The sequence below is a fragment of the Haplochromis burtoni genome, unplaced genomic scaffold (genome assembly GCF_018398535.1).
Source record: "Haplochromis burtoni strain Fernald_Lab_line unplaced genomic scaffold, NCSU_Asbu1 Contig_3, whole genome shotgun sequence".
In the NCBI taxonomy this organism is placed as follows: Eukaryota; Metazoa; Chordata; class Actinopteri; order Cichliformes; family Cichlidae; genus Haplochromis; species Haplochromis burtoni.
The window spans coordinates 5,142,727-5,157,458 of NW_024582364.1; the positions used below are offsets into that span (position 1 = coordinate 5,142,727).

The window sequence follows — 14,732 nt, forward strand, 5'->3', positions numbered from 1 at the left end:
TATGTCTTTTCACTAACTCTGAAATCACCCTGGGTGATTTGTGCCATTTGATGTGTGAAGCAGAGATAGCATGTGTTCTAGTCAAGTGTCCCGCTAAGCCATACCAGAGAGAAGCAACATGCACAACACCGAGACCCAAAAACTTACAGATAAACTAATTCAGCCGTTAACAAAACCTGTGAAAGACTGTGCCCTCCTTCCTTCAATATCCCATCTGTCTCCCACTCGTGAGTTCAACAATTGGTGATTGTCTTATTTCCACCACACACTCCTCTGCTATCTTTCTAACAAGCAGCTGAGATTTCGTAGACCTTGAAGCCTGAGTGGGATAGCAAGATCTCCCAGCTGCTACAATGCAGCGCCATGCCCGAGTATCCGATCCCTCCAAACTCCCTCAAGCCATCCTGCCACCTCCACCTCCTTGCTTCCAGGCTGCCTCTGCTTTGCTATCAGCGACGCTGCCTTGGCCAAGGCTGTTTTCTCTCAGGCTGGGGCTCCAAACAGCTGATTCAGGGAAAGTCAGAAAATGTACTGGAGACCTGACCTTCTCTCCTGAGACAAAACACACAGAGGGGGACTGGCTCCACAGGATGGAGACGCTAGCATGGAAACAATAACATAGCCTCAGAATCTACGCAAGAGATGAGGCTCTGTTTTCCAGAGACAGAGGTGCAGAGGCGTCTGTGAGCGAAGCTGCGTCCTCTTTCGTTCTTCTTTCACTGCAAGTTTTACAAACATTTGTAAACGAGCCGAATACTCGTCAGGCTGAATAATAGTATCAGTGAACATTTGTTAATTTTATCAACACTTAACAACATGGTAGCGCAGAAAAACAGCTTGTCTGACCCAAAGTGAACAAAACCTAATGCTAATGCTCAATACCTGGCATTTTGCATCTCGTTTGTTTAACATATACACAGAACCAGAATTTCTTAATAATCCCAACCCTCCAGTCTCTTGTCTTACCTAAGCTAATTGGCAACTAGCTGAATATTTGTACTGAACACGTTACACAATTAAACAGACTTCAGTGATTTATTTTGATTTAAACCCTATATTAAAAAGATTTTATATTAAAATTATTATTCTAACCAAAAAACATCACATTTAAAATGTTTTTAAAAAGAAGGTTTTTTTGTAGTACTGTTATTATTTTAATAATAATATTACTGATATTAGTTACACTGAAAAGAATAAATCAGTCTGGCTTATTGAAAACAGATCAGTCACATTACATTTACCATAAAACTGCAAAGAAAATGGGACACAATATCATAAAAGCCTTAAAAGATTAATATAAAACTATGGTTTCTGTAAGAGAATGGAGGGTGCTGGAAATCACTGCATGAATACAAATAAAGCACAAAAAATAAATCTAATTGGAGAAGTAGACAACTCGAAACAAATCGAAACGGGAGGATCTTTCTTTCTTTCTTTCTTTCTTTCTTTTGTTGATAGGCCCACATACTCTGGGCTAAATCATGACCATAAGGTATGTTATCAGCCGAATGTGTAATGGTATGTGGGTGTAGTAGCGGATGAAGGCATGAACCCAGTTAACCACATTTGGCACATTATCTGTGATAAAGCAGGCCTCAGACTCTTGAGTGGCTGAGCTCTTCTATGAAGCAGGAATGGAAAAATATTTACCTTTCTAAACTTCATTAGCCGCACCTTTAATAAAAAAAAACATATTGACGTCATCTATTTTATAATGACTTTCTTTTTCTTTTAGTGAAACCGTTTCTCACTTTCGGATTGGAATGTTTTTGTGCTATTTTCAATTCAATAAAGGGTCTAAAGTCGAAAGCAAGGTTGTCAAAGTGGTTATATTTAGTGTTAGATGGCCATATTGTCTCATCTGGCTACTGGCGAGAAACACAGCTGCCAAACTGGGACTTTGAAATAACCTAACCTTATGAAATTTGGCCCTGATGTGCACTGAATCTAAAATCATAGCAGGATATGAATTTAAATGTAGCTTTCAGGAGTGTTGTGTGTCAAGCGGACCAACTTTGCCTTATTTGTTTGAATGCAAGTTTAAACTCTTATGGCTTTATATGCAACCAGGATTATCAGATTACCCGTTTCCTTTGACGTTAGCCCAAAATTGATCACGGCTTCGCTCAGAGCTTCCACAGAAGAGTCCTGCTGTGAGTCAGACTCATTGTTCAAGTGTTATGAGACAGAATGACGGTTTCACGGGAAGATGAAAACGACAAAGAATGAGTAAAGATTTTTTCCATTTCGGCCTTATTGCTTATATTAGGGATTCACTTTTTCCTGGGGTGGGTCTGCTTCCAAATTCAGCCTCAAAAATGAGCAAGCTAATATTTTAATTACACAAAACAAAATGCTGGTATTTTTCTTCCACTTAATCCTGCATATGACAGAGTGATTTCGCCTGATATGTCAAAACCCCATTTGAATTTGAGCTGTGGTATTACGATACCAGAGCAAACCCTTTATCTTCATTTCACTGCTGTATATGCATCATGATGGCTCGGGGAGGAAAATAGATAAGAGAAGTACAAGTGATAAAAAACAGCTTGTAATATAATAATATGATACAGTCGATACACGATTGGAGCCAAAGTTAGGAGAATAGGTCAAACGAACCCTGAAACTTATGTCAGGCTGATATGACATCACCACGCTGATTTGATAAATAGAAATTCATGGAGACGCAAATAATAAGAGATAAATATAACCTCAATCCTTCTCAAATCGCAGACAATTCACTCATTTCCACTGGAGCAATTTTATGCTTGTTTTTCTTTTCTTTTTTAACACCGAGCGGCACAGAGCCAAGACCACAAATATGCAGACAACAGGCTCACGTCTCATCCATCAGGGGTGTATCCGTCACTCATTCATCACATGACAGGCAGGGAGCGTGATGGTGCAGGATTGTTAACAGCCATCAATCCCCTCCAGAAAATCCACTCCACACAAACACACCCAAACGTGCACACACACATTAGTGCACACACACTTGGGCAGGTGAGCAGGGCGTTCCGTTGTGGGCGAGCCAAGGAAGCAAGGACGGTACATGTCCAAAATGACAAAGGTTGCTTTTACACCTGTCATGACCCGTTTAATCATCTACCACTTCAAACAGGAGAGTCTGGCATTCACGGCCTCCCAGCAGCCTTTGCTCCAGCGGCTCTGGACAAGCTGCCATTCTGTGGAGGACAGGGAGAAAAAGACCGGCGCAGGTATAAAACTTAACTGTGTCTTCAATAAAATAAGAGCAAATACGTCAGTGTTTATAGGCGCTGGGAACTGGAGGTAAATATAGAAAAGTACAGAGTGTGAGCGGGAATACATTTATATCAGGAACAAAATGATCTAGATTTTAAGGATGGAGCTACACGTTAAGACAGCGTGAACTCACAACGCCTCTCATGTATTTCATTGTTATTGTGCTATTGTTGTGGGGAGAGTGGATATTTGTTGTTTTTCCATATGCTGCACTGCTTTTGGATATACTGGATAATATATTACATTTTTCTCATGTAATATAATAAAAAAGGTTCTTTGGAATAATTGTTAACAATTCAATTTTCCCATTTTGGATTTCATGGACGAATAATTCATTAAACCAGACTTGCAATCTGATTTTTATGCAAACAGAATTACTGCTAATATTTCATGTTTAATAATGACAGCTGCAATGCATTTAAAATGTAAAAATAATGGTAATAATCAGTGTCTAAAGCTGAACTTTGAATATCTGTCGATGTTAAATCACTTTTATAAGTTGCTCTTTATGATGACTTTTTTAGTGCACCTTATTCTGGTATTTATTGCACACACAGAATCATGGTCATAGTGTATACATGTGTGTGTGTGATTTGTATGGATAAAATAAAATCAATCAATTAATCATTAAACCACAAAATCCAAAGTGTATTTTATATAGCCATGCGAGGAAACATGTCTATTTAATTGATGTATTCTATTTTAATTTCTATGGTATTCTTTTTTAAATTGGAAATATTTGGCGTCTTGTGTGCAAATCCAGTTCGCTCTACACATGTTTCGCTTTCTAAGATAAATCTTTGTGTTGTAAAGGGAACACGTAGCGTAAACGTTAAAGCGATTTAAGTCGTTAAAAGCCCAGATTCTTAAATACAGTAACGCAGGATTGTCACCAAAGCTGTGGTGCAAATATGTGCAGGATAGCTGCTTTATTGACAGTTTGACAAAATAAAAATACAATTAATCCAAACAACACCCCACAGATTAAATACTGGATATTAATCTTCCGTCGTTATTAAAAGACAATTATACAGGATTTGATTGAAAACAGACTCTGTGTGTGAAATGCAAAGATAAAAACATAGCAAGAAAAAAAGGGGGGGGGGGGAAAGCAACCGTGGGGTGATTGAGATGATGAATTGCGTCTCCTTCCTGCGTGTTTTACATGTAGCTGCAGTCGCTTCTCATTAATCATAATCGAGACATCAAAGGTGTTTTCGGACGTGGGGCGTGTTGGCGTCCACAGTGCCTTTTATTGCCCTGCCGTGTAAGAGAAATCAGAGCTGCCCTTTCTACACAGTCACAGTCAAACTAACGACCAAGCAGGGCATTTTTAAAGAAGTAAATAATAAAAAAAAAGTGAGTAATAGTCTCAAAGTTGCCCACGCCACCGTGTGATGCCCCTAACTGTCCCTTTCGTGCGTAATTCGTTCTCTTGCTCCTCGTTATCTCCATAACATCACATAATCAGGAGAAAGCTGCAACGAGCACTCGAGGGCTGGAGATAATCATTATCAAGTCGGTACATAAGGCTCAGACACCTGAAGAGGGTCAACCATTAAAGAGCTTATAATAATAATAATAATAATAATAATATGATTATTATTGCGTCTTTTCATTACTTCCTAACGAAATAGTATTTATTAAATATTTTAAATACAGTTTGACAATATTATTCCAATACATAAATGAAATATTTCGTTCACTATTTATCGTTTCCATATATTATTATTATTATTATTATTATTATTATTATTATTATTATTATTATTATTATTATCCACCAGTTGCAGGCTATCTGGTTGAATTATGTGTGATGGAGATGGTCAGCGCACAGGCCGGAGCTGACAGTCAGTGGCTGGCCTGCAGTGTTTGGCTGTGCTGGATAAACGCGGAGACAGGGCGGCGTCCTGCCACTTCTTCTCACGAGCTCCGTGTGTCAGAGCAGCCCACGCTGACATTACTGCGAAAACACCTCATTTATCAACTGGAGGCTTCGCAGCCAGTGAGCCAGAAGCCGCAAAGAAAAAAAGGAGGGAGGGTGGAGGGGTGAGGGTGGGGTGATGGTGGAATAGGGGGGCAACAAAGAGAAAAGAAAAAAGAAAAAAACAGCAACAACAGGATTTTGTATTCTCTCACCTTCCTGACAACTGCAGGCTGAGGTGATGGGATGGCAGACGGCAGCGCATTTTGGTGCGGTTACTGCCTCTGATAAGAATCACCTCTCGGACCTGAGAGCGAGCGAAGACTCGACGCCTAACAGTCACAATATCGCCTCAAGCGTGAATTTCTATCAGCAAAAGTTCTGTGGAAATCAGATAGACAACATGGATTAGCATAACCACTACACAAATAGACACGGAATGCCACGCAACTCGGGCTGCATTGTTTCCCTCTGAAGTTATGCGAGGAGAAGGATCCAGCAGCAGGAATCATCACGCCAGTATTAAAATAAGAGCGGCAGGAACACCTGCTGGAGAGCGGCTGCACGATTGCGCCCACGGGTATTGAATTAGCATTGAAAATAACTCTACAGTAATAATATTCATGACTGTCTGACAATAATAGTGTTTGTGCGAGAGGTAGACAGAGGAGGAACAATGGGAGGCCTGGCAGTGGCACGCGTTGAACATAAGTCCAGCCGAAGACTCTGTTACTGTTAGGCCCTGTGAACTGTTAACTCCATGTGGTAGTCTAATTGGCAGGGACAGGGATAATTAATAACATATTAGCAATTTTTGGGACGATATTAGTAAATCAAAAAGTGCAGCTGTGCCTTCCGTTGCTATGACACATGAGTAACCGATACAGATGGTGTTACAGTATGAATCATGAATTGCGGTGAGTTGATTTTTCCCTCAGTTTTGTCTGCTGTGCAGCTGCAGAAGCAGTGAACATGTATGCAGCTCGGTGCCTGTTATCAGTGTGATGGATGCAGGGTGAATATTATAAAAGTATCAGAGTATACTCTCGGACTTCCCTGCGGTAGTTGGAAGTATAATGAATGAGCTGTTGGAGGTAATCTGATCAACTGTCCAGACAAAAAAATCAAACAAACAAACAAAACCCCGTAACAATACCCACTGAATGGCTGCGAGTGTGACCTGCAAATGCGTTAATGATTCAATTGACACCTCCCCACTTTTGATCACTTCACTCGTCTCAATGTATATTCGGGCTGAACGAATCATCGCGTTTCAAAGAGGAGCTACACACACACCTTTAACGCTCAATGAGAGCCGTCTGACTTAAACTAATTAAGAGGGGATTTATTGATCACTGGAATGATGACAGAGAATAAACAAGGGGGGGGGGGGGGGGGGGGGGGGTGTAGGACTTTGAATTAAGATGAAACCAGAAAGAAGAAGTAGGCCTAAAGCACATTTCACACACGGAATATAGATTTGATCAATCATTTAATAGGCTGTTGTTTTAATAAAAGGAGTCTTTCTTAAGGATTCTCATCAGTAAAAAGTTGTCCAGGCGAAAGATTTTATTACACTAATGCTCCAAGTAAAAACAAAATATTCAGGCCTTTAACTCGTGGACAGACTGCAGTGGAAAGTCCCAGCTTTTAAACTCTGGATTAACGATTATAAATACAATCATTTTAAAATCTCCAAAGTATCGAAAGTTAAAAGCGTACTCTTTGCAGACGTGATTACTGCAATGCGTAAACATGGGAGTAGCACTTTCCTGTTCAGGGTGACGGGTAAGTTAATTTTAACTGCATTTCTTGGCAGTTTAATTAATAACGATCTAGTTATTAAATTAAACCGTTGTCTGTCATATAAATGTCACAATTTCCCATAAAACAGGAGTAGCCTATGAAAGAGCTGGATATTAAAGAGTAGTCCGGTGAAATTAAAATCTCAAAGACACTCGTTTCTGTTTGTTTCAGCTGCTGCAGGCTCATCACCAGATTTGTGGATCACCTGTAAATAGATCAAGATAGACAAACAACAATTTCATTTAAAGAACAAACAAACAGAAAAGGAAAAAAAAGAAACAGCTGGGGGGGGGGTGTATTCATTTGTAACCGAAAGCATAACTTTCGAATAATGAAACCTGATCGTATCAACACATTAATCCTACTTTCAGACCTGATCAAGTGAAGTGTCTCCCCCCCTCGCTCTCTCTCTGTTTTTCAGCGTGATTGATTGGAGGAGTTCATAGGCTGGCACCCCCATCGCGTCTCCAGCCGCTCACGCTCCACATGATTGGTCCGCCTCCTGCGGCCGCAGCCACCAGAGGCGCCTCCTCTCATAAACCTCCTCTAACTGCGGTAAACTTTCCCATTACTTCCAAGAGAAGCAGAGGCTCACTGTTAGGAAGTTTGCTTTCGACTTATATGGCACACTTGTAGCAGGTAAGTCTTCTTCTTCGTCTTTTTAAACGTTTCTTCTCCCACTTTTGCGGCGCGCACAGCTGCTTTAAACATCTGGCGGTGTCTTGGCGAGCGCAGCGAGACCAAACTCATAATTTCGGGGTATTGTTTTATCGCTCCAGTCAGCCTTTCGGTCCTTATCTGTTTTGACTCTTATCAAACGGTTATCTCTTTTGCTGTGAAGACATATTGCGTTTTTGTTTCCTATCTCTTTATGTGTGCGTCTACTTGCGTATGTGCGTGTGGAGGGGAGGACAGGGATTTGACACGGATGGATCCAGTGCCTCTTAAGAGCGCTTCATGAGAGCATGGCAGTCACTCTAGACTGGGTTTTTATTGGAGTTCGAGATGATACTGACTCAGTAATAATTAACTGGAGCTTTCGTAGTTTATTACCTTATTCTCTATTGTGAAAAATGTAGTTCATCCAAAGATGAATGCTGGTCTGTACACCAGGTGTCCGTTTGCATTTCCCCCCTTTTTCAGAAACCTGCCGACTTTCTGTCAGGATGTTTTGTGGATATATTTTCAATTCACTTATCCTTAACATCGCAAAAAGGGTCATTTCTTGTGGTTTCCTAACGGTTCCGACTCTTTTTGTTACAGGGTAGACCACTCCCTGGCCATTTTTATTTACTCCTACGGTGTATGGAAAGTGCTCCTGGATGGAACTGGGCGAAAACAGCTGGTCCATGGTCAAGCGAGAAGTGTCCAGCAGCCCAGGGTCACCGGCTGAGCAGAACTACCTGCCCGGTGACAGCAGGAGGGACGGCACCACCTCGGATGAGCTGAGGACACCTCCGAACGAGCTTGACGCGCTAGGGCACCGTCGCTCCGACAGCAGATCCCTGCACTCCTACCTTCACTTCGGACACCATAACAACACCCTGACCACTACCGAGGATATCCCGCTGTTTACGGATTTAGACCAGGGGAGCAAACTCGTCCTCTCCACCGGAGCACACAAGACAAGCTTGCTGGTGGACCCGGCCGACATGTACCAAACACTGGCCATTGCGGCCCAGAGCCAGACTGGATATGATTCGAGTTCTGGTGGTTATATGCACTCCAACCCTAACTCCCCAGTGTATGTCCCTAGCTCGCGGGTGGGCACCATGATCCCCAGTCTGTCTTATCTGCCGGCCAACGTGTCTGCTCAGCCCGGCCACGCCGTCTCCAGTCACTCGGTGTGGTCACAGTCCACCCCGGAGAGCCCTTCGTACAGCACCGGGAGCCCGCACGCCTCCAGTCGTTTTCACTACCCTCCAAGCCCACCCATCAATAACGGGACCCCCAGGGACACGGGCTACAGTAACACACTGAATATGAGCAGCAGAGACCAGTACAGCCTTTCTCGTCCCCTCAGCGGGCCCTACCCGAGCCCATACTCCCCGTACGTTGCACCCCAGCTACCCTCGCCTTGGCCCGGGGCACCTTTTGATAACACGATGCTCCACACCTTGCAAAGCAGGAGTGCGCCCTTGATTCGAGGACCAAATGGAGGTAAGAAAAAAAAATCAAACGAAAACAAAGTAGAGGGAGGCACAAAGATGGAATAGTTTTCCTTCTCACTGTGTGGGACGGGAAGAAAAAAAGGTATTTTAATCACGCGCGCAACCTTGAAGTGTCTGGAGTGAAGGCACCAAGCGCCTGCGTGTCTTTGTAACAGAAACCTGTTCCCCTCGTCGAGGCCTGACCTCAAAATGTTGAATAAAAATATGTTTCATACACTGCCAAAAATGAATTTATGATTGTGTGTGTGTGTGTGTGTGTGTGTGTGTGTGTGTGTGTGTGTGTGCGCGCGCGCGCAAGAAACAGGCGCAAATGACTGCCCAGAAATATATAAAATGAATCATTTACATGAAGTAAAATCCACCGAGGCTTTTAAAACAACATTGGCGCAACAGTATAAATTTATTAAAAATGTGAATTTTGTTAAACACTTCGCTTTAATCAATTTATAATCCATGAACAGATCATTTTGCCCGCCGTATCTATCCGCTTGCTTTCTTTGACATGAAGTCCCAGAAGCAGAATCGCTTATGAAATAATGACCAGCAACAATGTGTAATTCTCACAAACTCGCTCCCTGTTCTGATTCCAGTATTTCTCTTCAGTTTCAGATATTCTGGACGACATGGGGGAGAGCAGAGAGTGCGTGAACTGCGGCTCCATCTCCACGCCGCTGTGGAGGCGCGATGGCACGGGCCACTTTCTCTGCAACGCCTGCGGCCTCTATAGCAAAATGAATGGTCTGAGCCGGCCATTAATTAAACCACCGAAACGGACGGTAAGGAGACAGGAGGAGGGGGGCGAGGGCCACTTAAATCAACCAATTTCCTGCCTAATTGTTTCAAACAATTGCTGGAGGTCACTGTCGTTGTCACGATTCGGCCTCTGGATGAAGGTTTCAATGATACAGCCCCCAGTTCAAACCTGATTGTAATCAAGGAAAATTTATTTACGCAAGATCACGTGATTTCTATAAAATGGGGAAAATAAATAAATAAAGCATGCATTTCACATTTGAATCAAGGACTTGTGCTTTGCAAAGGAGAATGATAGTTTTAGCTTAGCCAGTGTTTTAAATTCATCAGTCAAGCACAATCATTTAGTTGTTTCATAAGAAAAAAAAATCTTATTCACTAAATTCACATTAAATCAATCCACACGTGGAAAGCGTTAATGTAAGGAGACACTTTATCTCAAGCTCCACTCCCAGCTACTGTCGGGTAAGCTAATCTAAAAAGGCGTCAGTGGGTCCAGATTTTCCATGGTGCCATTACGCACAGTTTTTACAAGGAAGTGAAATGGCACGTAGCAACTCTCTGCGAATTAACAACCTGTAATAAATAAATGAATAATAATATAAGTAAATGACAATTAAATTGGGATTCTAACAGGGTGTGGATTATTGTTGGAAAGTCAGGTATGAATAAAATGGTTGAGTGTGTGGTGCTTTATTTTCCTGGATACCCACGTTTAATTATAGTGACTGATGTTATGTTTTGCTTGCCACAACAGTCAACGTCCAGAAGAATCGGCCTTTCCTGCGCCAACTGTCAAACCAGTACCACCACTCTGTGGCGCAGAAACGCGGAGGGAGAGCCGGTGTGTAACGCGTGCGGCCTCTACACAAAATTACACGGAGTAAGTTCACTGCGATTTGAATTTCCCCCCCTCTAATTCAGTTTTAATTTTTAAAAATAGACGCATTATTGATAAAAAAAATCAATTCTTATTTTCATTTAAAAAAAAAAAAATCACATCTTACAGGTACCTCGGCCGCTCGCCATGAAGAAAGAGGGAATCCAGACGAGAAAAAGAAAACCGAAAACTTTGAATAAAGCAAAGGGATCCTCTGGTGAGTAGCTGAACAATATTTCTGCTGCACGAAGGAATATGTATGTCATATTTATCTCTTTTAAAATAATGTAACGACAACATTTTTTTTATGTTTCCAGGAAGTAGCAACTCTGTCTCCATGACTCCTACATCCACCTCTTCATCCAATTCCGAAGACTGCTCGAAAACCAGCTCTCCCTCTGGACAAGTGTCAGGGGTAAAACTGATTTTTAATTGCTTTTAAATTTTTCAAATAATAGTTTAAAATAAAAATAATAATTAATAAAACAACGAAATATCTATATGTGTGTGTGTGTTAAATAGGAATTTCTACACTTGAAATTACTATAAAAAGCCAGATTTTTCACCCATTTTCATGAGTGAATATTTTGTAAAATACAAACTGTGATAAAGAGATGACATGCAGGCTGACTGATGCTCTGTGGTTATGACTGCTGCTAACTAATATGTCACTGTGATATTACACTAATATGAGTGTCACATTGATCATGCTCCTTTTTTCCCCAACATTGCAATGCAAATGTCATTTCAGTCCTCAATAATAATAATTTAAAAAAAAAAAGGTTTTACACAATCTAAAAGTTTTACTGACATTTTATACAATAAACTCACAATTTTTGCTAACAGAGAGTTTTCTGGTTGCAGATCAGTTCATCTGTGCTGTCCAGCTCCGGGGAGGGAGCAGGCTCGGGCTCGTCCGTCAAGTACTCCGGACAGGACGGCCTGTACGGCAGCGTGGGCTTGACCCAGTCATCGGACGTGGCTTCAGTGAGAGGCGAACCCTGGTGCCCCATGGCCTTAGCCTGAACATTTTAACCTTCTGGGCGGACAGAGACCCCCGGCCCCTCGTGTCTGGATGCTGTGTATAGTGGAAGTATTTGGGTGCAGTGTTGGTTTCCTTCCCTCTCAGCTGATGCAAGAAGAGTTGGACGAGAGGGGGAAAGAAGTTTGAGATGACCTTAAGTCAGACTAGAAGCTTGAATCAAGCATGGAGTATCTGCGATCAGGTTCCAGATTGATGTCAGGGTCTTTTTTTTATTTTTTGCCTTAAAATACAACAACATCAACAACAAAAGGGAAACGCCAGGCCAAATGATCAATTAGGTGGCCTGCTATGGATGGTTGCTGGACCTGCACTCGGTATCTCTCCCATCCGTGGCACACAGAACCAAATCTGGGTTCCTTAAAGAAAGCCATCTTGTACATAATGGATTTCTCTTTGAAGATGTTGATTGGATATCAGTGCTTCACACAAGCACTCAACTCTTTGTGGACTTTTTTTGATTTTTTGTTTTTTTCCAAAACTGGAATCATGCCATAAGTGCCGAGACAACTTACATGAATCAAAAGAAAGAAAAATATTTATAAATCTTCCATAGTTGAAAAACATGTCTATGATTGTTAATAAAGATATCAATATAGAGTAGAAGTTAAACCATTCTGATGTCTTCTTTTCTATTCTCTGTCTCTCGATAAGCGGTAGTACAGTAGTGTTGAATGTGCACGTTTTCCACTGAAAGCTCTTACTTACTGTATTTGACTGAAACTAGTTTGGTTTAAACAGGGTATAAATGACTATATCACATCGTGTTGTGTTTAATCATTTTAAAAAAAGAGAGAAAAAGATGCAAAAACAATCAACTTCTTGAGACTTAATTTTTGACATGAGAACACTGTCGGCCAACGGGCAGCATTACGGTACTACTTCTACAAAATCTCGCACATGTAAAGCAGTTGGATGGCTTGTTTGAACAAAGAACGCCCAGAATAGCTGTAGGACCCTCTGACCTTTATGTTCTTACACATAAACTGCAAACGAAGGCTGCTGGCCGCGCTACCTGACTCACTATAAACTGTATACCCTTCATAATAATAACATGTGCTGTTGCATCATATTTCAGCCAAAATTAGACCAAAGTGTAGCGTGAGGTCACCTCTGAACAAATCTGTGCTCACTGTGATGACTGTGATGAATCGCTGTAATGATTAAAAGGAGAATTGTTAATGTAACATGTTCTTATGAAGCTCACAGGTCATGCCAAATCATGAATTTGAGAAGCCTTTTTGATTTTTCATTTTTTTTGCATGACCTAAGCAAGTGGTGTGGGAGCTTCAAGAGCTATTTCAGGTTTTAAAAAACAAAAAACCCTCCCCCCCACCCTCACCCGAAGAGACTGAATACTGAAGGCTGATAAGTTACATGTAAATGTTAGCACAAAGAGTTTTTTTTTCTTTGCTTTTGTTCACAACTTGCTTCATCCTAAAAAAAGAGCATGTCATTCACGCAACCGGACTTATTTATTTTTCTGAAATAACATGTTTTCTTTTTGTTTTACTATTTTTTTTTTTAACATTATGAGAAATTATTTAAATTCAATCCAATAAATTGTTCTGGTGATGCAAATAAATCTGCAGTTTGTTTTTAAAAGAAGAGCAAAACGCGTCAGTGTTTTGGAAATTACGGAAAGAACCACCTTCTGCATATTTTTGTGTGAGTCATTCCCATCTATACTTTAACTCCCCGTTTCTCCTTGGCTGAACAGATACCAGAGGGCTTTATTTTCTCAGATGTTTTCACAACTGGGAGGAAAGAAGAAGACATCACGGCCAGCTAATGCAAGACAAGAATTTTGCCTAAAAGTTGCACAGCAAGACTTATCCAGCTTTTTTTTCTGGGTGATTTCACCAAACCACACCTTTGTCCTTTCTGGTAACGTTTTCACTCGAGACTTTTCCTTTTCTTCGGGCCCCTGTGGGCTTAAAGAACAATCCACTTTCCTGTGTCCTCTTGAACCAGCAGCTCAAAGTACCTGTCACAATGTTTACTGTACTTAAGAGAATATGGCCTGTGAGTAATTCCACATGAAAAGATTTTAGAGATGGTTAGGATTTATGCCTGAGCTTAGCGTTATCTGTCTGCTCTTTGACATATTGATTCAGCTAAGTTTATTGAGTGTGGAGGAATGCGTGGCACTGCGTAACAGACAAATCCACAGTTTTCAGGTGAACGGTTATTGCACCTATTTTTCTTACTTGACTTTTGACATCAGATCGGAATGACACTATTTTTCACTATTTCCTTCATATCCATCACAATATTTGCTTTTTTTCTTTAAATTTTACTTGTGTGTTCAAACTGAATGGAAAAGCACGGCTTGTGATGATTTGCTGCTGAGTGTTATATAAAACCCAATTTGTCCACCGAGACCACCGGGCATTAAGTCCTCGAGCTTCCAACGAGATAAATTACAAAAGCACCTTTAGATATGTAAATGCAAACTACTGTTGAGCTCAAAACACAGGCAAATATTTATGGGTATCTGAATTTATGAGGAGGTCCTAGCTTGGCACTGTATCCATGGTGCTACGAGGGAGGAAATATAAACACGGCAGCGCAGAAATCCTCCCTGCGCTCTCATCTGGATTGCTATCCGCACAGCCGAGGGTCACTTTCATGCTAGAGGTGCCACCTGAGAAGGCTGGAAAGCTGCGATGCTTGTCACACAGTTGCAGGTTTGAAATAAGAGTTTGAATTTGTTGCAAATAAGTGATCACATGCTGCAAGGAAGGGTGAGACAGACAAACAGAAAAGACAGAATACAGATCATGATGGCTGTCCAGGGTTGAAAGTCCTCCCTAAGTAAACAAGACAGGCTAACAGCAGCAGACTGCAGGGCCCCGGGCTGTTTGGCCATGGGACAGCAGCACAGTATGG

General features: G+C 41.4%; 1 protein-coding gene across 3 annotated transcripts; it reads left to right on the forward strand.

Moving 5' to 3' along the window:
- The first annotated feature begins 1,429 nt into the window (after positions 1-1,429).
- On the forward strand, positions 1,430-14,417 carry gata6 (GATA binding protein 6). Of its 3 annotated transcripts, XM_005912532.2 has the most exons (8): positions 1,430-3,218; positions 7,416-7,633; positions 8,258-9,154; positions 9,769-9,941; positions 10,676-10,801; positions 10,928-11,015; positions 11,116-11,213; positions 11,663-14,416. In XM_005912532.2, exons 3-8 carry the CDS (start codon positions 8,317-8,319, stop codon positions 11,822-11,824), a joined length of 1,485 nt encoding a protein of 494 aa, XP_005912594.1. In that variant the 5' UTR covers positions 1,430-3,218; positions 7,416-7,633; positions 8,258-8,316; the 3' UTR covers positions 11,825-14,416. The 3 variants fall into 3 exon arrangements, with proteins under 3 accessions (XP_005912594.1, XP_005912595.1, XP_005912596.1); XM_005912533.2 differs by lacking the exons at positions 1,430-3,218; positions 7,416-7,633 and adding an exon at positions 7,652-8,107 and having other exon boundaries at positions 11,663-14,417; XM_005912534.2 differs by lacking the exons at positions 1,430-3,218; positions 7,416-7,633 and adding an exon at positions 7,652-8,094 and having other exon boundaries at positions 11,663-14,417.
- Positions 14,418-14,732: the final 315 nt, after the last annotated feature.

Coding starts and splice junctions, on each gene's coding strand:
- gata6 (XM_005912532.2), top strand. CDS start 8,317: ATGGAACTGGGCGAAAACAGCTGGTCCATGGTCAAGCGAGAAGTGTCC. Junction 11,016..11,115: donor TAAAGCAAAGGGATCCTCTG/GTGAGTAGCTGA, acceptor TTATGTTTCCAG/GAAGTAGCAACTCTGTCTCC. Junction 11,214..11,662: donor CCTCTGGACAAGTGTCAGGG/GTAAAACTGATT, acceptor TTCTGGTTGCAG/ATCAGTTCATCTGTGCTGTC.